The sequence below is a fragment of the Sciurus carolinensis genome, chromosome 1 (genome assembly GCF_902686445.1).
Source record: "Sciurus carolinensis chromosome 1, mSciCar1.2, whole genome shotgun sequence".
Taxonomy (NCBI): Eukaryota; Metazoa; Chordata; class Mammalia; order Rodentia; family Sciuridae; genus Sciurus; species Sciurus carolinensis.
The window spans coordinates 26,989,469-27,015,601 of record NC_062213.1 but is presented as its reverse complement, the minus strand read 5'-3'; the positions used below and the strand labels follow the sequence as shown (position 1 = coordinate 27,015,601).

Genomic DNA, 26,133 nt, shown 5'->3' with positions numbered 1-26,133 from the left:
CAAAATATAAATAAAACATAACAAGCAATGAAATAGAAGAAACCATCAAAAACCTACCAACCAAGAAAGCCCAGGACCAGACAGATTCTGAGCCAAGTTCTACAAGACCTTCAAAGAAGAACTAATACCAATACTCTTCAAAGTACTCCATGAAATAGAAAAGGAAGAAACCTTTACAAACTCATTCTATGAAGCTAGTATCACCCTGATACCAAAACCAGACAAAGACACATCGAGGAAATAAAACTTCAGACCAATATCCTCAATGAATATAGGTGCAAAAATTCTTAACAAAATTCTGGCAAATCATATACAAAAACATATTAAAAAGATAGTGCCCCATGATCATCCCAGGAATGCAAGGTTGGTTCAACACTGGAAATCAATAAATGTAATCCATCACATCAATAGACTTAAAGTTAAGAATCATATGATTATTTCAATAGACTCAGAAAAAGTATTTGATAAAATACAGCACCCCTTCATGCTCAAAACACTAGAAAAAATAGGGATAAATAGGAACATACTTCAATATTGTAAGAGGTATCTAAGCACAAGACCAACATCATTCTAAATGTAGAAAAATGAAAGCATTACCTCTAAAAACTGTAACAAGACAGGGATGTCCACTTTCGTCACTTCTATTCAATATCATCCTTGAAATTCTAGCCCGAACAATTAAACAAACCAAAGACATTAAGGGAATATGAATATGAAAAGAAAAACTCAAACTATCACTATTTGCCAATGACATGATTCTATATTTAGAGGATCCAAACAATTCCACCAGAAAAGTTCTAGAACTAATAAATGAATTTAGCAAAGTAGCAGGATATAAAATCAACATGCATAAATCTAAAGCATTTCTATTCATAAGTGAAGAATCCTCTGAAAGAGAAATTAAGTAAACTACACCTTTCACAATAACCTCAAAAAAAAAATTTGAGAATCAATCTAACAAAAGAGGTGAAAGACCTCTACAATGAAAACTACAGAACACTAAAGAAATTTAAAGAAAACCTTAGAAGATGGAAAGATTTCCCATGTTCTTGAATAGGTAGAATTAATATTGTCAAAATGGCCATACTACCAAAAGCTCTATACAGATTCAATGAATTTCCAATTAAAATCCCAGTGAAAAATGTCATAGAAATAGGAAAGCAATCTTGACATTCATTTGGAAGAATAACAGACCCAGAATAGTCATAACAATATTTAACAGGAAGAGTGAAGCAGGAGGCAACACAATACCAGATCTTAAACTATACCATAGAGAAATAGTAACAAAAAGTGACATGGTATTGGCACCAAAATAGGAAAGTAGACCAAAAGTACAGAATAGAAGACACAGCAACAAATGTATACAGTTACTTCATACAAGACAAAGGTGCCAAAAACATACAAAAGAGATAAGATAGCCTCATCGACAAATGGTGCTAGGAAAACTGGAAATCCTTAAGCAGCAAAATGAAATGAAATCCACATCTCTCACCCTGCACAAAACAACTCAAAATGGATCAAGGACCTAGGAATTAGACCAGACACCCTGCACCAAATAGAAGAAAAATTATGCCAAATCTTTTTTATGTCAATTTAGGACCAGACTTCCTTAACAAGACTCAAGGCATAAGAAATAAAAACAAGAATCAATGAATGGGATGGATTCAAACTAAAGGCTTTTTCTCAGCAAAGGAAAGAATAATGTGAAGAGAGAGCCTACAGAATGGGAGAAAATCTTTACCACAAACACTTCAGATAGAGCATGAATCTCCAGAATTTATAAAGAACTCAAAATGTCAAAACCAAAAATACAAAGAATGCAATCAATAAAAGGCTAAGGAACTGTGCAGACAATTCACAGAAGATATACATCAACAAATATATGAAAACAATTTCATCATCTCTAGTAATTAGAGAGACGTAAATCAAAACTACCCTAAAATTTCAACTCAGTCCAATTAGAATGGATATTATCAAGAATACAAGCTACAACAGGTATTGGCAAGGATGTGGGGGAAAAGGTACACTCATAAATACCTGGTGGGTTTGCAAATTGGTGCATCCACTCTGGAAAGTAGTATGGCAATTACTTAGAAAACTTGGAATGGAACCTCTGTTTGACCCAGCTATCCCACTCCTTGGCTTATACCCAAAGGACTTAAAATAAGCATACTACAGTAATGCAGTCACATCATTGTTTACAGCAGCTCAATTCACAAGGGCTAGGTTGTGGAATCAATCTCCTCGATGCCCTGCAATAGATGAATAGATAAATAAACTGTGGTATATATACACAACAGAATATTACTCAACCATGAAGAAAATAAAATTATGACATTTGCAGGTAAATGAATGGAGTTGGAGAATATCATGCTAAATGCTTTCTCTGATAAGTGAATGCTGATACATAATAGTGGAGCTGTGGGGGTGGGGGAAGGAGGAACTTTGGATTGTGTAGAGGAAAATGAGGGGAAGGGAGCAGGCAGGGAGTAGGAATGATGGTGGAATGAGACAAACATCATTACCCTTGTACATGTATGATTACACCAATGGTGTGACTACAAAGTGTACAACCAGAGAAACGAAAAGTTGTAGTCCATTTATGTACAATGATCAAAATGCATTCTGCTGTCATGTATAACTAAATAGAACAAATAATAAAAAGAATGTGTATCTGTAATTATCACAAAATAAAAAGTAAAACATTTTAAAGTATATATGAAAAGAATTAAAAGCAAAAAAAAAATTAAAACAACTGTTTATAATAAAAATGTTATGCCTGTTTCACAAATCAAGTTCATATATTTTCCACTTTCAAAGTTTCAATAATTCCAGGAAATGTTTTTGGGAAAGAAAAAAATTTAATTGGAAAGCCAGCAAATGAAGAAAATGGGAGGCTGTTGCCAATAGAGACCAGTTTAACTGAGTGTTAAGTTTCAAGATTCCTTTTATCCTTAGGCAAGAGGGAAAGAAGGAAGAATTAGGTTAGGAGAGGAATGATGACTGGAGACCTCTAGAGCTCTCTCAAGTGTTCTGGTAGGGGAAGTTGCAAACCCTAGCAATTTCTGTGAAACCTGTGCCATTTGGGTACATACATAATCACAAGTTCATGAAGTTCTTATTTTGCTGTCTTCAGCCTTGAAGGAGAAGGAGAGATTAGGTAAGTTTAGGGCAAATAAATCTTGTATAACCAGTCCCAAACACATTCATTAAATAAAAATGCATCTACATGCAGAATTGAGCATAAATCTGACACAAAGGTTAAGGTAACAAAAGGCACAGGTACAATATGAAAAAAAAAAAAAAAAAAAAAGATGCCAAGTTTTTTCTCCCAGTTTTAATTACCCATCTAGATACACTTTTCCAGGCCGAAGAGTCAGTGCCTTCTGCAAAAGTGGTCTTCAAGTTCCTGAAAAGTAACCCAGGTAACCATTATCATCATGACCTATATATCAGAGATGTCATCTACAGCAAAACTGGTGGGAGACTAATAATATATTGCTCCATTGGATGACCTCCAAAATCAGTGATTTTTTTTTTTAAGTCAACTAAAAGCAAGTGAAGCTTTATTTAGGTTTTCCTTCAGTTACATTCTAGCAAACTGTATATGAAAAAACATCAAGAAAAGATACACTTTCAATTGCAAAATGTGAACATTGAAGTTAAAAATAGGAGCGGGATTGGTCTCAAAATAATATGATTTTTAGGGAAGAGGATTATTTAAGGTGAGAAAGACAGTGTGAAGATTAATCATGAGTTGATTTGCTCAGCATGCTTAAAGAAAATAAGTACTCTTGATGCTAGTCAAAATATCCTTGAGTAGCAATTAAAATCTGAGTAGTAAGGGATCTACATTGTTTAGGGATATGTATTTTTAACTGAAGAGTTTGAAATTAATCCTGAAGGAAATAGAGATCTCAAGATTTTAGCTATATGCGAGTTACTATCTGCAAAATACAAAGTAATGTAGCACTCATGACAAGATGAAGGTAAGAAAATATAATAAGAAGGAACAGTTATTAGAAAATGACTCCAATACACAATGTGAAGAGAGGTAAAGAGACTAGAGTAATGACATGGAGAAAGGAAAGAACTGATATGAAAGAAATGGCAAGGAATGACTTTACTGTTTGCTGATTAACTAGTTGAAAAGAGCAGCAACAGAAAGCAGGACTAATATTTGAGACTGAATGAGAGAACTACATCCTTTTCTACGAGGAGACAACAGTGAGAATACATGTCTCCAGCTCAAGATCTTATCTTTGGTTTCTGAGATCCTTAATTGGAATTTCTAGAGAGAAATTTACATTAGAATTTGAAAGAAAAATAAAGGAGAAAGTGTGAAGTTAGAAAAGACACTCCTTAACTCATCAAAAATAACCAAATGAGTCAAAAACTTGACTGATACAAGTACAGCCAGGGCAGGAGAAAACAATTCTAGCAAAGATAGAATTGAAATAACAAACCATGTTCCAAATCTAGGTAGGATGCCATTACAGTCACACAGGTCCCAAAATCTGGAAGTGCCCTTATGTAGTCTATGATGTGATCACAGCCTCCTACTGTTGCACATTGTATCAGCTGCACAAACCTTCTTGGTGGTTTTGGGGTATATGGAATATATTCTTTGTTTCTTGTGCCACATAAATCCCATTATGACAAATTGGAGATCAAATAGAAAGATTAAGTGGTCTCATGTGGTACCGATTTTTATGAACATCCATTACCATGCATGTAGCTTTTGTTGTATAAATGACTTCAATCTAGTAAATGAAACATGAAACATATTCTGTGTCCTAAAATACTCCAATGATAAAAAAAATCAGAAGATAATCATGTGAAAGCTTAGCCTACCTTTTATTAAAATACATGAGTATAAATCTTATATTTTATTGTGACTTTTTTAGTCTTATCTTAGTCATTGTACTATTGCATAAATTTGAAAGGTTTAATAGCTTCACTTGTGGTTAATTTTTGAACACCATGTTAGCTTTTAATGAAGGTGTAAATCTTCATTATGAATTCCATTTTTTTCCTCTATGGGAAAAACCAATTAGAAAATATCAAGAGTTAGCTAAAATTGCTGCATCATTTTCCTGTCCTGTTCACAGTGTAACAGCTAGATAGAATCCTCCCAAGCACTGCATCTACATGTAAATGCTGCAGACAGCATTGCTCACAGTGAAGCTTCCAACCAGACCACTGCTTGCCAGAAACCAAGCCAGGACTCTTGAATCCAGGGAGACTAGAATGATGGGTTAGTTGTTAATTTGTATCCAGTGATTTCTGAACATCCATGATTACTGAAACAATGCCTGTGAGAAAATCTTTTGTTTCACAGGTTGACTATTTTTTAACCAAAAGGAAAATTATCTGGGAAAGGATCATTCTTATCAATTTTTAGCAGCCTTTATTCAGGTAAAGGGGGAAAAAAAAGGAAGAAGGAAGAAAAAGAAAATGTGTTTGAATGTATTTTTTGTCATTCATTTTCTTAATTATTTTCATATTTAAGTATTTTAATTTATCCTACAAAATCAAATACAGGAATCATTCTTTCTCCCTCTGACTTTCCATGGTCTCAGTTACCTGTAATCAACAGGGTCTCAACTATTAAATGGAAAATTCCATTTAATTAATAAATAATTTCAAAGTTTTATTTAACTATTATCGCAGTATATTATTATAACCATTCTCTTTTACTTTCAGTTTTCATTAATCTCTTCCTCTGCCTAATTAATGAATTATACTTTATCATAAGCATGTACCACTCCTTGGTATCCACAGGGGATTGATGCCAAAAACCTCTGCATATACCAACATTCACAGATCCTCAAGACCCTTATCATATATAAAATTGTTCAATACTTGCATATAACTTATACACCTCCCCCATAAACTTTAAATTATCTCTAGATTACTAATAATACTAATACAAGGTAAATGCTAAGTAAATCATTGTTATATCATACTTTTTAGGGAATAATGACAAAAATCAAACATCTATACGTGTTCAGGACAGACACAGTATTTTTCAAATACTTTCAACCCGAGGTTGATTGAATCCATAATTGTGGACCCACAAATACCAAGAGTTGACGGTGTATGAAAAAATCAGCATAAATAAGGTTCTATACTACCTGTGGTTTCAGACTGGGGTGTCTTAGAAAATATCTTCTGCAGATAGAGGAGGACTACTGCAGTAAAGTTGAATAGTAAAAGAATAAGTATCATTATTCAATGCATGCTAAATGAAAGGGCAAATACTCAATACATTTGAAGATTAACAAGTATAAAAATCTTGTATTAATACAAAATCTACATTTATATTTCTACCACAGGTAATATTACTCCTTAAACTAAACTTGCTGGAAATAGTGAGAAAATGACCAAAACAACTTTCCCTACTATCACACTTCCAACATTCAGCTTGGTTGCATTTTGTTTTGCTTCTTAAGTAGAAAGGATACTGTGTATCTAGGTCACTACCAGAATTTAAATTCACACAAAGTTTGCATTTTGAGGTAGCGTAGTGAGTTTAAAGGATTTGATATTTGTTAGAGAAAAATGAAGACACCAAGTATTACTTTTTGTACACGTAGACGAAAGCAACTTACACAAATAAACATTGGTAAGAAATGGCAGAGTAGGATAAAACCCAAATTCCTGACTGCTGAAGTAAAGGTGCTTATCAACGATGCTTTTCCATTCAACATTAATTTTTTAAAATTCTTTGAGATGTCACTGAGATCACTACTTCAGTTCTCTTTTATAATATTCTGACTTTTTGATGACTTGTGATAAGACTCTTATTCAAGAGCACTGTCACATTGAAACATGGAGTAGTTATCTTCTAAACCACAGAGATGAGATCTTGAAATGCTTTAAATTATAGTTATTATATATTAATAAGTGGCCTTGGTATTTAAATTTTTTTCTGCATTCTACCATCTCAAAGTTGACACACCACTTTTCTGAACTTGCATAACACCTTTTGTGTTACATTTTGAAATTTTCACTTTACTTTCTTTTGTGAACAAGGACAGGATCTTTGGAATTCCTATGAGCAAGGACAGGATTATGGTTCTTCAGCACTTAGCATGGATGTTTGTACAATATATACACTTCAGCTCTTCTAAAACATTGTTAGTCACTTATTTGTGTACAGGGGAGCACTGAAAAAATCCCATGGTAAATGCTTAATGAAATTATTTCTGCCTTTTAAAATGGAATAATGTTCAGAAGAAAATAATTTTAAGCTTTTTATTCTAAAGAACAATATAAAGCCCTAAATTTTGTATTCACAAATATTTATTCAGCACCTACCAAATGCCAGAAACAATGGTAGACACAGGTAATATATATGAAGGAATAACTTTTTTTGTATTTGAGGAGTTCCCTGTACTGCAGAACAGATAGACTGAACTCCCTACTGTGTCATGGGGAAGATTGTAATACACGTGTGTGAGAGAAAGGATAATGGACACCCAGATAAGGAAGTCATTAGTTTCGCAGACATAATAAGAATTTCTACTAATGTGAATATTTCATTACAAAAAGCAACTGGTCAGGGAAAAATTTACATGTTTTCTCATCACATTTACAGAAGAGTTATTTCCCTAGATGTAGTTTCTAGTTAGACAAACCAAATTTGACTGAAATAGATGATCATGATCATATAAATATGTTTCCTTCAGTTATAATTGAGATTCAGCACAATACAATGGATCACATTTTACTTCAATATCAGTTATTCTCATCTATGTCATTATTTCTGTTATTATTAAGCAATGAAAGTGAAAATAAGTAAAACCTACCACTATACCGTCTAGTTTTCTGTTGTCAGAATTGGAAAATTTATTTCATTTCTCTTGCATTCACTTTATGTAAATATTATGGAAATGTAAGTAAAAACACCATATATTTATTGAATGTTATTATTTTCTTTGAATCATTAAGTATTATATACTATGAAAGACTTGAACTTAGCTAAACTTTCAAGAGTGCTCTGAAAAATCAAACACATTACTGAAAATCAGTATTGGTTTAAAAGTTTCCTAAAGCTGCTTTAACCAAGTACTACAAAGTAAATGGCTTTAAACAACAGAAATCTATTAACTCACATGCTGGTCTCTCAAGTTAGAAACCACGGTGTCAATGGGCCCACATTTTCTCTCAGGGCTCTAAGGACAAGTCTTTATTTGCCTCTTGCTAGTTTCTGGTGTGCCCTCTGCTTTCTCTGGAATCAAAAATTATTATCAGTTTCCAAGGTCCATTCTCTCCACTATTCTGTTATGCCAAGAAACAAAGAATAAAGAAAAAACCTGCATTTCCTAATCATTGTGAGTACTAACTGTATTTCATGTATGTGGGGTAAAGCAGGAAGGCCTGTGTAACAAAACATGAATGTTTAAGAAGAAATGTAATTCTCATTGTTATTGAGAAAGGCACTGGAGAGGGGAGGAATGAATTCTAATCATTATCTTTAATTGCTCAATCAGAAGAGTTAATAATTAGATTTTAAGTTTGACTTTTATTTTTATTTTGCATGTAAATGGTTATATATAAATTGGATAATTGGTTTTGAATATATGAAATCAAATGAGTTAATCATAGCTTAAGTTGAAGTAACAAGAGTTAATTATTTTTAGAAAACCATCATATTAAATTGAATGAATTTGATATATTTGTTTACTGAAAAACTAAATCCAAGATTTTTGTGTACTAGAGAATAAGATAACCACATTCTCTCTTATTTTAGAGATTTTAATATTTACAATTAGTACTTTTTTAAAATATAAACTCTCAAGAATAAAGGGTTTATGTCATAAAATTTATAGATACAAATCAATGTGCTTAGAAGAGACAAACTCCAATGGAAGGCCTTTTCTTCTTTATCCAGGCTGTGCTCTCCCAACATCTTCAATTTCTTCTCCATTGTCATAATATCTATCCCATGACCTAATAATGCCACTGTCTGCCTTGTTATGCTTACATCAAAGTTGCTGTGCCATGTAGTAGAAATATTTTGCAAACTTGTAAATTGTTGCTACTAAAAATTCATGTTGTAAAATGTCAAGTGAATTCAGAATATTGCCCAACAATCCTTCCTCGTTCTCCAAAGAAGATACTTCAAATAACTCTCACTCTCCTAAATTTATCCTCACTTACTACCTCCACGCACTTGCAACATTGACCTTGTCTTCTCCTTCAGGGAGAAATTAAAAACTACTAGAAGGAATGTAGCTCATTTTCTGGTCTCTGCTGTTACAAACTTATATTAGACAAGTTGCTTCTTTTGCAATTTCTCCTGTCAAAATGGAAATGGTGTTTTCACTAAGCTAAAGCCAAGTCATAGGTTAATAAATTTCCAAAAAGGTCAAATATTGAATTTATGATGAATTTTTTTTTAAATGGAGTAAACAAGAAAAATATTGGAATTTAGAGTGTCAGAGTTGTAGTGGCGCTGGGTAATATTCATGAGAGTACTTCATGAAGTAGAGAGGAAGTAAGGAGAGCAAAGGAATTAGGAAGCATGCATATTGGAATCTCCAAATGGGTCTTGATGACACACAGCTGGTGTTTAATTTAAATGGGCTGAATAAGGTCATGAAGTTAGTCATAATATATATGCTAGGCCTATGTTATATTTAGTTTTACAATGTTTTATTATATCCTTATGGAAGATCACACCAGATTAAAAAAAGAAAACAGATGTACATCTTTTTCTTTTAGAAATTTAAATACATCTTTGGATAATGTATGCACTAATTAAAATTTTTATATATACATGATTACTTTCTTAGATTTAAAAGCAGTACAGTCATCTACTAACTTGTATGGATCTAGGTATTGTTTAGAACTAAAATGTATTTAATATAGATTCAGTAATAGATTTAGGTTCAGATTCTTAAAGATATGGAAACATCACTGAATAATTATTTTTCTCTGCAATAATTAAAAAATGAGATGAATGTATCATAAATATCTACATTTATGATAAATGGGAAAGTTATGCATATTTGTATTAATGTATGAAAATTATTTATAATTTTATGTAATTTTTATGTGAAACACATAAGATAGACTTTTTAATAAATAAAAATTTACCCCTCAGAATCAGATAATAGATATTTGGCATCTAAATGGAACTGGCCTGCTTAGGTGAGGAAACCCTCTGAAATACTTCTTTCCATATTCATCTGACACTTGTGTTGATTCTAGTTTCATTCAGTATGCAACTCTTTTTCTGTGGATGAACAAGCCTTCTATGCATTGTCACTTTCTTGTTACACTGCCAAATGGGTTTTCCTTAAGGCCTAAAAATATATTTAAAGACACTAAAAATGATAGATTTGCCACATCAGGCATTCTCAGCTTTATGGAAGAATTTCTAACTCTTTGAAGAAAAAAATAGATTAGGTATCAACACAATTTATATTGGCACTTTTAATGTTTTTAAGCATTAATTTACACTATATTATTTATATGTTGAAGTTGGATGTCATGAAAAATTTTAATGAGAGCAGATAAATTATGCATATTACATAAAATATGTATATTTCAAACATGATTTTAAGACATGTAATATATGTCTATATTATATTTATAATTGAATAAAATTCTAGTTGCATGCCTAATAACAAGAGGTGTCTAATGAAAAAAATATACTGGAACAGATGTTAAAATATCTCAGTTCTCATCCTGGATTCTCAGTATACACAGAGTCCTGGTTCCTCTTCCTCAAATGGGAAACCTAGGCAGAATTCTAAGTTTGTAATTTATAATGGCAAAATTACAGAATCACAGAAGAATGTTTAAGTTATTCTACCACTGTGGATAAGTATCAACTTTCAGAGTAATGGATTTAGTTAATATTCTGGTCCAATAATTGTCACAAGTAAGGTAGTAAACTGTAATGTCTGTTTGGCCAGATTAATGTCTGTTATTTACTTCTGCTGAATGAAGATTATGGACAGTTGCCTCTAGAGTAACTCATTCTATTTAGTTAAACATGTGCTACTCTACTAGCACAATCTTTGCACTATTCATTACATAAATTTATGCCAAATATATGTTTGTAATACATAATTAGCTTGATTAGTTAGCTAGATCATGTTAATTTGTCCTTCAAATTTTAAATAATAAGGAGAATTTTAGTTCTTGAGGGATGTTTATAGGGCAATCACATGACATAGTTGTATTATTGAAGAAGCCAAACTTATGGCATTAATTTCTATAGCTATAGTAGTCCATATTTAGTATGTATTGGAATCAACCTGGTTTGCAGATTTCCTGAACTGATGCTTTTTGACTGTAAACCCACTAATTTCCATGGAAATTTGTGAATCTGCACTTTGACAAATAATGCAGGTACTTCTGATATAGGTATTAAGAGAAATACTTTAGAAATATTGCAGAAGTGCATTATTAGCTTTGTGATATATATGTTATACACACATACACATATAAATACATGTGTATATACACATACTTAGAAATATATATACATATGTGAAAGATACATTTATGTATGCTTGTAATTCACAGGCATAGGTATATAGATAATCCATACAAGTATTTATATCTATATACTTGCATGCATATAGAAAATATTTATTCACACATAGATATTCATAAACAGTCATGTGCCATTTAAAGTTTTGGTCAATTAGGGACCACAAACATGGTGGTCCCATAATATTTTATCACTTACTGACTTCACGGCTGTCTTAATTTGTATAAGAACACTGTGGTGTTCATACAATGATAAAATCAACTAATGATGCATTTCAGAAAGCATCCCACCATTAAGCAATGCACAACTGTATCTACACATAAATACCCATCTATGTGTACCTATACATATATACTTATATTGATTCATACCAGTGTAAACACACATTTAAACATGCACATATTTGTAGTATGTAAAATAATGTTTATATATGTTTTTCTTGGAGGTACTGCATTAATGAAAGGAGTGTGTCACAAGTTGCCAGCTATATTCAAATAACTCTACATGTAATTTGATAATAATATATTCTTAGTTGGGCAATGAACACCCAGACTAAGTATTCATTTTCCTGGTATCTTTTATAGCAAAGTGGTCATATAAACAACTTTTGGGAATTGACCTATAAGTGGTAGTAGACAATGAAGCATTTGGCTCAATCTTGGAAATGACATAATCTTAGAAGGAGGAATAATATGCAAGGATCCTGAGTGTTCAATACTCAGGGAGAAGGGATAAAAACTGTGCTACTCTACTAGCACTATCTCTAGAATTTTTTATAAAAAACAAAAACTTATGTCACCCTCAAGCCTCTTGTTTTTGTTTATTTACATTTTGATTAAATTTTTAATCACAGCAGGAAGAGTTGAAAGTAGTTTATCAATCAATATATCTTTTTATGAGGCAGGAAAATTATTTATTAATTTCACAAATGGACATGAAACACCAAGATGTGAAGTGTGCGATGCTAGGTATTATGTATAACTTTTATCACTTACTGACATTATAGCTATGTTAGTTTGTGTAAGTTTGATCCAAACTCTGGTTAAAATTCTGTAAATTTAGTGAAGACATATATGCAAACTGAGACAAAGCAATAGAGTATTAGTAAAGGAAAATTTCAAAGTCTTAAAATTATTGAATCCATGGGAATTTGTGCAAATGCCAAAGTAGAAGGAATAGAAATAAAAGACAAGAAAAAAGCTGAGCAGATGCCAGTATAAATAGAAAGAATGAAGAAAGAAAAACCATACAGGAATTGTTTGAAAATACATACTCAACAAGTAATAGGAAAAGGTGGAGAAAGGGACTTCATAGTCACCAATGCAGAGGATGTTTGGGAAAAGAAGAAATGATAAACAAATTCAAGTGTTGCAGATAAATTAAGTTGAGGTAAGTATTTAATCAGTCACTAGGAGATCATTGGTTTTCTGTAAAAGGCAATTACAGAGAAATGATGAAACAAACTAAGTTATAGCTCCTTGAAGATTAATCAGTCAGGCGGCAAAAATCAATGATGTAACAAAGAATCACAAAAATTAGGGGCATGATGCTCTGAGATAAGAAACCATAGCATCTGTACAAATAGAAGGACCAGCTTGAGATGGTAGTCAGCCTCAACTAGAAATTCATGACTACATGTATCAGCATAAATCTAAATATTTAATATTAGTTTAAGCAACTAATAAACATAAATACAAATGCAAAAAATGTATGTAAGACAAAACATATTACATATGTTCTTTCTTAATTTGAATGATTATACACTCTCTCTCTGTCAAGATTTGAAAACTATGTTTTTCACTTAAATTCTTATCTTGATAACTATATTCGTCCCCTTATCTACAATCAATACTTCATTTTTTATAATTTATAAATTCTTTTTTTTTTTTTTACCAATACCAGGGATTCAACCCACAGGCACTTAATCAAAGAACCACATTCCCAGCTTTTTAAATATTTTATTTTGAGACAGGTTCTCACTAAGTTTCTGACAGACACATGTCTATAATCCCAGACTCCTGAGTCATTGGGAATAAAGGCGTGTGCCACCACATCTAGCATGACTTACAAATTCTTACTTCTACTTTAGACACCTATGGGACATGTTATTGTAATAATCCTACTTAGTTTTCAACCTACATCTTAACATTGAACTTATTATTTATATTCTAGATTCAATATATCAGTCCTTCTGTTTCTATGTGCAGAACTTCCAAATTAACTAAACTCTTCATAACCTCTGATATGCAATAGGCCTCTAAATGGTTTTTTAACCTTCACTTTTTCATCTGCCTCATTCTCTAGTTACTTTATTTTTTCCCTACATTTTTTCACAAGTGAATTTTTAGAGGGAAGATTAATTTCATTATCTCTGTTTCTTCATTTTGCTCAAATGATTCTCTCCACTCTCTATTAACAATTTTTTACTCTCTAATGAATCACTCCCAGTTAACAAACAAAAACATAAAAAATCAAAAATGTTTTTCTAGATCTTCCTTCGTCCTTTATCTATTGTCCCATTTCTTTTTTTCTTGCTTGTAAAATTTTCCAGAAGGATTTATTTGTATTAATTGCCTATGATATCACCTCTCAGTTTTCCTCCTTACACCACTGCAACTGTCACCTACAAAATGACTTCCATATGTTTTGATGTCCTCCAAGTCATTAAATCCAGCAATCAGTTTGAGAGCTTATTTTATTAGCTTATCATTCACACTTAACATAATTGGTCAAGTCTTTGATATTTTCTTATTTGGCCTCCAGAAAACCTTACTCATATGATTTGGATATTTGGTATCTCTGAAAAGCTCATGTGTGAGAAAAATGCAATAATGTTCACAAGTGACATGATTAGATTATGGTGGTTATAACCCAATCAGTGTATCAATTCACTGATATGGATTAACTGAATGGTAACTGCAGGCAGGTAGGGTGTGACTGCAGGAGGTAGGTGACTGGGGACGTGCCTTGGGCATTTATGTTTTGTCTCTGATGAGCAGAGCTCTCTCTGGTTTCTTGTCATGCTTTCTTTGGTCATGCCCTTCTGTCATCATGTTCTGCCTCACCTTAATCCCCTAGCTATGGAGTTAGCCATCTGTGGACTGAGAACTCCTAAACCATAAACCAAAATGAACTTCTCTTGTCAGGTCTTTGGATCATAGTGACCAAAAAAAAAAAAAAAAAAAAAAAAACAACCGACTAAAACACACTGTCTACTTTCTATGCCTTTATCTTTTACTCACATTTTCCATCTCCTTTACAAGTTCATTCTAATTTTGCTGACGTTTTAGTATTGAAATGCCTTCGAACTCAACCCAGTTTTCTCCTTTTATTTAAAATTTTAACGATCTCCTCTACTTGTAGGAGTAATCACTTATAATTTTAGATCTCCAGCCCACATCTTTGATTCTGAACTAGGACATATCCAACCACCTCCTTTAAATTTTACCTAATTTATTTATGAGCCACATCAAATTGTTCATGTCCAAAATGAAGTTCCAGATCATTTCTCAAAAAATATTTGATCAATAGCATTCTCAATCAATTTAATTTTTTATTCAATTATTTAAGTCAAATCACTTAAAGCTATCCTTTTTCTGTTCTTTCTCCTTGAGCATCTCATTAAGAAATTCTGTCAACTTGTATCTTGAAAATCCAATAAATTTTTTCACCTCTGCTGCTATTTCCTTTTTCCAAAAATCGTAATTTCTAATCTAAATTCTAAATATTTCAAATAATCTCTATCCTTTTACTTTCCTTCCTACAGTTTGTTTGCTGCACTGTAGCCATAATATTTTTTTAAATGATGAATTCAATCATGCCACTATTGTGCTCAAAACCCTTGAAGGACATTGTATTTCACCCATGGTCTTACTTTTGAAGCCACGATGGCCACAATACAATAAGGCCCACTGAGTTTTATGTACACATCTCTGACATACATTTTCTAGAATTCTTATTGCTGAGATATCTGCTTGACTGACTCCCTTACTTTATTCAAATCTCAACCTCTCAATCATGTGGCTACACACTCATCACAATATCCCTACCACTCTGACCTGTCTTCCTCTTTTCCAACTTTACTTTCTTATCAGTCTCTTGACAGAATGTATTATTTACCTCATTTGTGTTGGTAATAGTTTATTGTTCTTCTCCCTTGACAGAGTATAAGCTGTACATGAACAGGATTCTTTGTTCCTTCATTTATGGAAATAATTAGAACAATTTTGTCATGTAGTTGATTTACCAATAAGTATTTTTTGAATGAACATTGAACAAATGAAATTCTAGTGAGAACACAAATTAACTTGGGAAATAATTTTGAAGAGAATACACTACAACTCTGCATCCAGGGTTTTGTTAATAAAGCAATATTTAATTAGTTTTAATCTTTTTTCCCTGCCAGAGCACCTGAGCAGAAAATGCCACACAATGTTAGATTTAAAAGGAGCCTTGAATGTCACAGGTGAGAAACCTGAGATCCGAGACTAACTCATTGTCATCTATTATAAGAGAGTTGAAGCTGAAATTGAATACACACATTTATGTCCTGTCATTTTTCTTTTTACCACAGTGGAATCAGTTGACATGACCAAGTATCATAAAGTTTTATCACTTCATGATAATTGTGTGGATTCATTGCATTCCTGTTGGGTCATGCCATGATGCTCTGACCATTTTGTAATAAACAAGAACATTTTGTTTTACCATATACAGTTTGGAAGTGAGACATCAGCTGGCTGCTATTATCTTTTGTGAAGCATGACCATTGGGCTGGCTAGTCTGCTGCCAAAGTCAAACTAAGGCTACATTAAACCTTAACTTGCTGTCTGAACTTCAGAGCAAAAGCGTAAGATAGAAAAGCTACTGGCAAGTTTGTGGTCTCTGAATGAGAGATCTAAAGTCAATGAAACCATTTGTAATTTAAATCAAAAGAACATGAATATCTCCTTGTTCACATTTTTCTTTTGAATTCTATTATGAATTAAAAATGTGATATGCACAGTGCATACTTAAAAGGAAGAACCCTTAATATAATGCCTCCTGAAATATACTGTGTCATTTTGATGACCCTATCTTTACAATGATGTGAGAACATTAAAGAATATAAAAGGATTAGAGGTTCAGAATTAGATATAGACGTTTTGCTTTAATTATTCATAGATCATTTTGTGTATCAATTCTGTCACTAATATAATTTAAAAGGAATGCTGTTTTATCATATTTCAGTAACTGTATAAAATATGATTGTTTTACTTATACTGTTTCTTTAAATTGGTGTTTATAGAAATACAACTTTAAAACATTTGTATCACTTTCTTTAAACATACCAAATGAATTTATTGTCGATTTACCATATAACAAAAGTTTTAACATGTCTACCTAAACATTCCCTGTAACACTAATTGAAAATGACAATGAAACTATGAATTTCTTGATTGGTATTTTCTTCCTGAGAAATAAGGAAATAATAAAAGTGGTTCAGTGTCACTTAAAGGAGTAAATGGAAAGAGAAGAAATTCGTGGATCTGGTTCTATTACTGGACAATCTATATTGTTGCAGCAACTAATATTGACAAGAAAACATACAAAACATTACTAAGAACATTTCATGTGAAATGAGAAAGTGGCTATGTGAACATAAATAGGGATATTATGATCTGCCCCACGAGAGTATTAGATTTCTTTGCTGAAATTCAGTGGTAGAAAAGGAACTGGTGCTACAAAGTGTGTCTAGCTTCTTCATTATATCTATTAGTAAAATATTTTACAAGTTTAACAATTACATATATCAGAAATATTATAATTTTTGGCACATTCATGGTATCATCATCCATCTTGTTATGAACAAAATATGAATCACTATAAAAACATTCTAAAATAATTTTAAAATTCTGTGATATTTGAAGGCAGAATTCTGCTGGGTTTCATTGCACTGTGCTATAAAATTTAACATGGAAAAACATAAAGATATATAATTCTGAGTATTGAAGACCAAAGGTAGAAGAGAACACATGGGTATGGCTAAGTGTGTCACTTTCGTCCTATATTAAAAGGTAGGATTTGTGATGATGGAAACTTGAAGCCAAGCCAATTTTGATTTTTTTCTTCTTTTAACATTTACCTACTGCCCTTTCAGCAGCAGATAACAAGCATGTCTGCTTTCCTTCTTCACACTTTTCTTCCTTTGTCTGTGGGATTTCTCTTCCCCTAAATTTTCTCCTAGCTGAATGCGTTTCCTCAGTCTTCTTTGCAGGATCATCCTTCAAAGCCTGGGACCTGTATGTTGTTGATGTTAATTTACCAACACTGTTTGAGTACTAGTTTTGCTTGTCTCCTCATTCCATCATGTCTCTATCTAAACAAAGTTATCAGTCCCTATTTCTTCATTTAACATAAGTGTCAACTAAATATCATTCTTCTACTCTTTTAGGTTTCTGAATCATAGAGACAGAGCTCTCTTACATAGCTTTGATAGCATGTCTCAAAGAGACTTGAAACTAAATATATTCAACAAATCTCAATGTTCACAGGGTTTCCACTCTAAACTTGACTTTCCTTCAGCATTTTCCAATTCACCAAACATGACTATTTCCTTCACAATTTGGGCAAATCAGAAAACCAGGTTTTATTTTAATACTACCTTCGTTGTCACTCCCCAGTCCATTACAAAGTTCTTTTGATGATATCTCCTAACATATCTCTTATTTCATTAATAGAATCCTAATCCAATCTGCTGTGATCTTTTCTTGGATTACTGAAACTGCTTCTTAAATGATCTTATACTAATCAAGCCCTACATCACGTCAATCTCTACACTTCAGTAAGTGTAATCATTTGTAAATTCAAACCTCTTCATGTAATTGTTTTGGATAAATTCCCACTGTTCTTAGACAAGCTTTAAAAGGTTCTCCGCAGTCTTGGGTTTACTTCACTCCACTAGTGATATACTTCTTTTACTCAATTACTGACTCATAATCTGGTCAATGATATTGAAAGATACAAATCTAAAATTAGTATAAACATCTTATTTAAAAGACATTATACCATAAAATCATGTTTTGAAAATTCTGCAGTTTTCATTGGACCATGTCTTGAGTCTTAAAAGAAATAGGCCATGCTCAACAGATGATGGTGTTTAATTTTTACCTTTGAATTACAAATTATGTAAATGATCTATCTTCATAAACAAAGGCAAATTAATTCCAAGACTATTCACTTAATTTGAAAAGAACCAAGTATGGACTAGCAAGCTAAGGAACACAACTATATATGACAACAGGAACAACTTTTATTTCCTTAAATTGTAATCAATTCATAGATTTCTTTTCATCAACTGAATGATAAAATATACTGACAAAAAGTTCCACATTTCAAATTTTCAGTCTGTTGTTTCAGTACCCCAGTCTTCAAAAACATCTCTTAGCTCTGACGACTGCCCCTTATAACTTTCCTATAACTATGTGATCTTTTAAATATTCAAACCAGAGCCAAGGATAGTTCTTTGTTCTGCAGTTTGCTTTAGATAATGATATCAGTGCTAGGTTAATAGAAACTGTCTACTCACCATATTGTAGGTGGCTCAGAACCTTCTATTTCTAAGTAATCATATTTTTCTTCCATTTGGAAATCAGTAAATATTAGTGAAATTGTGTCTCCAGGCTCTGCTACAATGGTCCAAGTGCAATCTGCATTGTTATGGTACTCATTAGGAAAACTAGGGCTGGAAATGATACCACTGGATCCTCGCATTGTTCCTCCACAAGCATCTTCAGCTGTTGAAAACAAAAACAAAAAGTTCAATTTTAAGTTATTAAGGGAAAATGTAATTATGGCAACTCAACATTTTCATATAAAAACAGCGGTCCACATGTTGTGATATCAAGCACATGCTATACTAACAGATTAAATGAGAGGTTTATGAAGAAATTTGTATATAAATTTGTATACATATAAACTATCCATTAACAATCTTGTAACCAGTGGTTGAAATATCAATGAATATAAGTGAAAATGCACACTCCAAAATTAGGTCTCAGGATGATAGAACCCAAATTTTCTTTTCATATTTAAGTGATGAAATTTTTATTTTATAATGTAAATGTATACAAAATAAAAACAATTTAAAGGAGAATATAATACAGTGTGTCAGAGGTAAGTTTCAAGAGCTATTGAAATATGTTCGTATACATGTAATTCAAAATAAAATACATCACATACCCAGAATACTTTAAGGAGAAATAATATATTTAATAATATATCTTCAGGAACATATTCTCTACAACTCCATCAAACAATATAATTTTTAAACTAAATATTTATATGATATATATGTATATATATATGATATCATAGGTAATTTTTCAACCTACCTTACATTTGGTCCTATGATTATAATTTTCTAAATGAGATTCATAGATTCCCTCTACTACTCTGCTTTTGGATAATGGTATATACTATCAGGTTACAACAAGCAACTTGTTTGGTGTAAAAACATAAGAAAAGTCTCCTATTTCCTAAAGGAATTGAAATTATAACATTTGCCTCATTGTAACAACATTTAGGCTAATTGTCTAATAGGTAACAAGTTTGCTTGTACAATAAATTCTATCATGATTTATGTTGTTGCTTTGACCACTCAGGGAATTCCTTTAATTCAAAGTTGTTTGAGTAAAAATTTGTGTCCATAATGACCAATTATTATTTTGATATGATAGATAGCTCCAGAGTCTTAATAAGTAGAGAAGGGGAGCATCTTTCTAGTTAACTCCTGATAGGCAAGAAGTAACAATACTTTGCTACTTTATTAATAAAAGTAATAACTTTTTTACTATATTTTATGAAACAAATTGCATTAGCTTTTTGCCACTTCACTCTTTCTTAACTTAACTACATAATTCATAATTGAAAGCATGAATGTATTTTCCTTAAGTGTATTTAAATTTTAATACATATTATTGCAAATATGGTATATGCTTTTATATTTCATTGTATGCCCTATTTTTAAAGTGTGTTAGATACTTAAAATGAACTAGTAGTCCTGTCTAAACCAGGTAGCATATTAGTATAACTGTCTTCTTGTCAGAACCCACAATGCATCTGAGCTTTCCTGTAAACTTGTCCTGATGCTCCCTACCCCAAACATGAATCACTTCTTTGCCTTTTCAGTATGGACACCAAGGCTGAATACTACACTGGGAATAAAATATTACAACACTATATATTCATAGTGAAACTAGTCCAAAATCTATTTAAACCAGCTCCGTGAAACTATTTACTTTCCTGTCTCTAGATAAAAGTCAAGGCAGTCACATAATGCTTTGGTTCATATTCAGATTAAAGAAAACATTCATCTGGTTTAAAGAGAATATTTTAACTATTCTCACCACAAAAATTGATAAGTATGTGAGGTAATGTATATGTTAACTAGCTTAATTTAGTCATTCCACAATATACACACACAGCCACTTGTTGCTTAAGGATGGGAATATGTTCTGAGAAATCATGATTTCATCATTTTGTGTCATGTATTTAGAACAATTAAAAGGATTATTATGTCACTAGGTGGTATAATCTTTTGGGACTAGCATTTGTGTGTGTGTGTGTGTGTGTGTACACATATTTTACATATATATTATATATGTATACATATATATATATACACACATACATAATCAGTGACTAAAATGTCACTCTACAACCCATGTCAGTATTTCAGAACATATTGTACAAAATAACCACATATAATTCTTACTTGTCAATTTAAAGAATTAATTAAAAAACTCAGTTCATCAATTAATGTCAGTTCATCAATTAAATTAAAGAAATTTAATTTATTTTGCTTAAGCTGTGTTGTTCCCCTTAACTTGGGCTTGGTGAGGTAGAGAGGAGGGTTTCTTCTTCCCAGTTTTCCCTGCTAGAATTTCTATTTATCCTCCTCAGGAAGCTCTCTGTGATCCTCCTGATGTTGCATGTAGAAATGATCAGGTGACATGAATCCTTTCATTTACCTGGCACTGGTTTCACACCAGGTACCAGATGATTAAAGAAAGATGATCCTTTTGCTCATGGCCCTTTCATGGGATTCTCAGACGTATCCCCATCAGTTCTCCTGCTGTGAGATGTCTGTTTGACTGATGGCTGAAATTTCTTTCTCATATCAGAAGTATAGAAGAGCACATTTCCATACTATTTTCTTTCACCTTTCCAGGTGGAGAAAGATCTAACACAATGCCAATACAGAACGCCCTTGCAAAAATTCTGCATTTGGTTAAATGAAAAGATGCCCTTATATTCATTCTCTGTGGAAAGAGGTCTTCCAAAAGGGATCCCTCTGAATAATAAACATTTAAGTATTTCAGCAATGTTTTTAAAAAATATTTTTATTTGTTCTTTGTAGGCATACATTACAGTAGAGTGTATTTTGGCATATTATACATTCATGGAGTATACTTTATTCTAATTAGGATCCCATTCTTGGGGTTTGATGTGGAGTTTCACTGGTCGTGTGTTCATACATGAACATAAGAAAGTTATGTCCAATTCATTCTACAGTCTTTCCTAATCTCATTACCTTCCCTTCATTACCCTTTGTCTTCCCTCCCCTCCCCTCTTATTGTGTGTTAGCACCCACAAACCAGAGAGAACACTCAGCCTTTGATTTTGGGGGGATGTTTTTAATATCACTGCATAATCCAAGCTGTCAGGGCATATAAATCAGTTCCGCATATGATTTCCTGGAGTTTCCTCATTCTAAACTGACATTAGAGAGAAATCACTGCAAACTTTTGAAACAGAATGGAGAGCAATTCACAAAACAGCTTACTTCATGGAAATTTTGTTTTATAGCAAAATAGTTTCTACCCAAAATATGACTGACTTGCATTTGACAACAAAAAAGGAGACTCAATTCTTCCAGAAATGAAACCACCAATGTCCTTGCCAATTCTTCTATGTTCTCTGTTCAGCCCTTCTGTCTGATTTCTTTATTATGACAGAGACAATTAAAGAATCAGTGTTTCAACAAAGTTATGAAATAGGTAGTTTCCTACAGAATGTTTTGACTTGGTGGCTGTTCTTGGATATGAGAAACTTAGCATTTGATTTGGTCTTATAAATACAGTGTCTGAAAAACCAATACATTTTTCTGTAATCATGAACTCTTATAGTAGGATATATTATCTACATGTGTAGGTTTTAAAAAAATTTTTATAGCAGAATCAGCACAAATAAAAGCAGCATTAGAACCACCATGGAACTCTTGACTCCAGTACTGGACTTTTCTGCTAAGTACAATAGCTTGGTTTCTGGTAAAAAAATATAGGATATAAATCTTTCTTATTTATTTATTTATTTATTATTTTAATTTTATTTTTTTGATTCATTATACACAAATGGGGTACAACTTTTCTTTTCTCTGGTTATACACAATGTAGAGTCACACCATTTGTGTAATCATATACATACATAGGGTAATGATGCTTGTCTCATTCCATTATCTTTCTTCCCCTACCCGCTCTCCATCCCTCAATCCCCTCTACACTATCCAGCTTTCCTCCATTCTTCCCTTACCCTCTCCCCTCCCCAATTATGTATTATCATCCACTTATCAGAGAAAATATTTGGCCTTTGGTTTTTAGGGATTGGCTTATCTCACTTTGCATGATATTCTCCAACTCCATCCATTTACCTGCAAATGCCAAAATTTTATTTTCTTCATGGCTGAATAATATTCCATTGTGTATCTATATTACAGTTTCTTTATCCTCATCCATTGAAAGACATCTAGGTTGGTTCCATAATCTAGCTATTGTGAATTGAGCTGCTATAAACATTGATGTGGTTGCATTACTGTAGTATGCTGATTTTAAGTCCTTTGGGTCTAAACCAAGGAGTGCGGTAACTGGGTCAAATTGTGGGTCCACTCCAAGTTTTCTAAGTAGTCTTCATACTGCTCTCCAGATTGACTGCACCAATTTACAAGTCCACCAAAAATGTATGAATACTTTTAAACAGATGACCAAATAAACTTTAACTTTACCCAGAAGATTTTACAAATAATTAATATGATCCTCTGTGCCTCTTGAACAATTTCTTAAGAAATTGCTTTATGGAACAATCCATGAACCTGACTCTTCTCTTGAATTGATATATGGAAGATGTTGCAGAGAAACCTAAACAGATAAATCTGGAGGCCAAGACAGTGTTTTTCTGCACATCCTCACCAACAGCTATTATTGCTTTCATTCTTGATAATGGCCATTCTAATTAGAGTGAGATAAAGTCTTAGGGTGGTTTGATTTGCATTTCTCTCCCATGTCCTTGAATAAGCAGAATTAATATTGTCAAAGTGGCCATACTACCTAAAGTGCTATTGCTATACAGATTAAATGCAATTCCAATTAAAATCCCAATGATAATCCTTATAAAATAGAGAAAGCAATCATGACATCATTTGGAAGAATAAAAGACCCAGAATAACCAAAGCAATCCTTAGCAGGAAAATGAATGCAGGAGATATCACAATACCAGACCTTAAAATATACTACAGAGCAATAGTTACCAAAACAGTATGGTATTGGCACCAAAATAGGCAGGTACACCAGTGATACAGAATTGAAGACACAGAGACAAACCCACAAAAATACAGTTACCTCATACTAGACAAAGGTGCCAAAAACATACAATGGATAAAAGATAGCCTGTTCAACAAATGGTGCTGGGAAAACTGGAAATCCATATGCAACAGAATGAAAATAAATCCCTATCTCTCACCCTGCACAATACTCAACTGGAAATGGATCAAGGACCTAGGAATTAGACCAGACACCCTGCACCAAATAGAAGAAAAAGTAAAGCCCAAACTTCATCAGGTCAGCTTAGGACCAGATTTCCTTAACAGGACTACTAGAGCACAAGAAATAAAAACAAGAATCAATAAGTGGGATGGATTCAAAACAAAAAGGATTTTTCTCAACAAAGGAAACAATAATGTAAAGAGAGAGAACTTACAGAATGGGAGAAAATCTTTTCCACATGCACTTCAGATAGAGCAATAATCTCCAAAACTTATGAAGAACTTAAAAACCTTTACAATAAAATTACAAAGAACCCAATCAATAAATGGGCTAAGGAACTTGGCAGACACTTCACAGAAGAACATACAGAAGCAATCAACAAATATATGAAAAAATATGTAAACCTTTATTTATTCTTTCAATATCACTCTGTCTTGGCCTCAAGATTTATCTGTTTGTTAAGTTTCCTCTACAATATCTTCCATATGTCAATTCAAGAGAAGAGTCAGGTTCACAGATTGGTCCATAAAGCAATTTCTTAAAAGAAATTGTTCAAGAGGCACAGAGGATCTTATTAATTATTTGTACAATCTTCTGGGTAAAGTTAAAGTTTATTTAGTTATCTGTTTAAAAGTATTCACTGAGATGTACCAAGTGCCAGGAAGAACAATGTTAGTATGTCTAGCTAATATTATGATCTAAAATGACCATGACCCTTGCCCTCATGGAATATTTTCACTATGGTTAGTCAAACACTAAGAAAACAACAAAATAAATACATAGAATTGCACTTCTGGCAGATATTGAGGAAGAAACACTTAGTACTAATGCCATAAGTTTGAGGGCTTTGAACTAATTACAGAATTTAGGAAAAGAATTTCCTGGGGAAGTGATACTAGATTAGTAGCTCAAAGCATGAGTAATAAGCACTAACTGGATGAGAAGCAGAGAGAAGTGTGTTCCATCAGTTTCACTGACACTTACCCTGAGAGAAAAGGGCCTGGGTACTAGAGTCTGTGAAATGCAATTATAAGAACAACTGAGGGTTAGACTGTGGAAGATCTTTCTGATAATGTGATGGAATTGATTCAGGGCAATAGAAAATTATCTAAGGATTTTCTGTAGAAAGATGACAAGATTACTTATGGGTTTTGAAAAGATTATTTGGCTGCTCTATGAAATGAGAGAGGAGGTAAACCAGAGTTGATGCAGTTTAGGGGCTGAATTAAGAATTCAGACAAATTCTTCCATGATTTATCACTTCATAAAGATAAACCATCTCTTGTTTATTCAAGTAAGTTAAGATATTTATATCTCAGTATTTTCAGAGGATTAGTTTTTTTATTTATAGGCATGCTAGAAGAAATAGCATCCTGGCAAAATAAATTAGTATGTACCCTTAGGTTGCTAAGAACGATATTTTTTCATCTAAATAGTAAATCAATACTATTAAATAAATTTAGGTTAACTCACTTAATGATGGTTTCAAACTGTTGTTAACATATAGAAAGTACAGTGGATAATAAAAATGTTGATTTTGACCTAGTCTTATTCTAAGACTAGGTTGTAACATTTCAAGTAGGTTAATCTTTCATATATGTATATCTATGCACCCATATATAATTCAGATGTTGGCAACATTCTTGTTAAGAAGTTTTTAAAGTCTGATTATTGTAAAACATGAAAAAAAAACCCACTGACTCAGCCAATGGAATTAATGATGACAATATGGACTTTCAATAAGGAAAAATTAATTTAGGACTTTGAACTTTTTCCAATTTTCTGGAGAAACATTAGCAATTCTCTTAATTTCTTAATGTC

The 26,133-nt window shown here is 32.4% G+C and overlaps 1 protein-coding gene across 1 annotated transcript in view; it reads right to left on the bottom strand.

Moving 5' to 3' along the window:
- The window catches only part of Csmd3 (CUB and Sushi multiple domains 3), a 1,190,022-nt gene that overhangs the window by 848,440 nt on the left and 315,449 nt on the right, over positions 1-26,133 (bottom strand). The window contains 1 exon segment of the mRNA XM_047516388.1: positions 19,083-19,290. Coding sequence (XP_047372344.1) covers positions 19,083-19,290 — 208 coding nt within the window.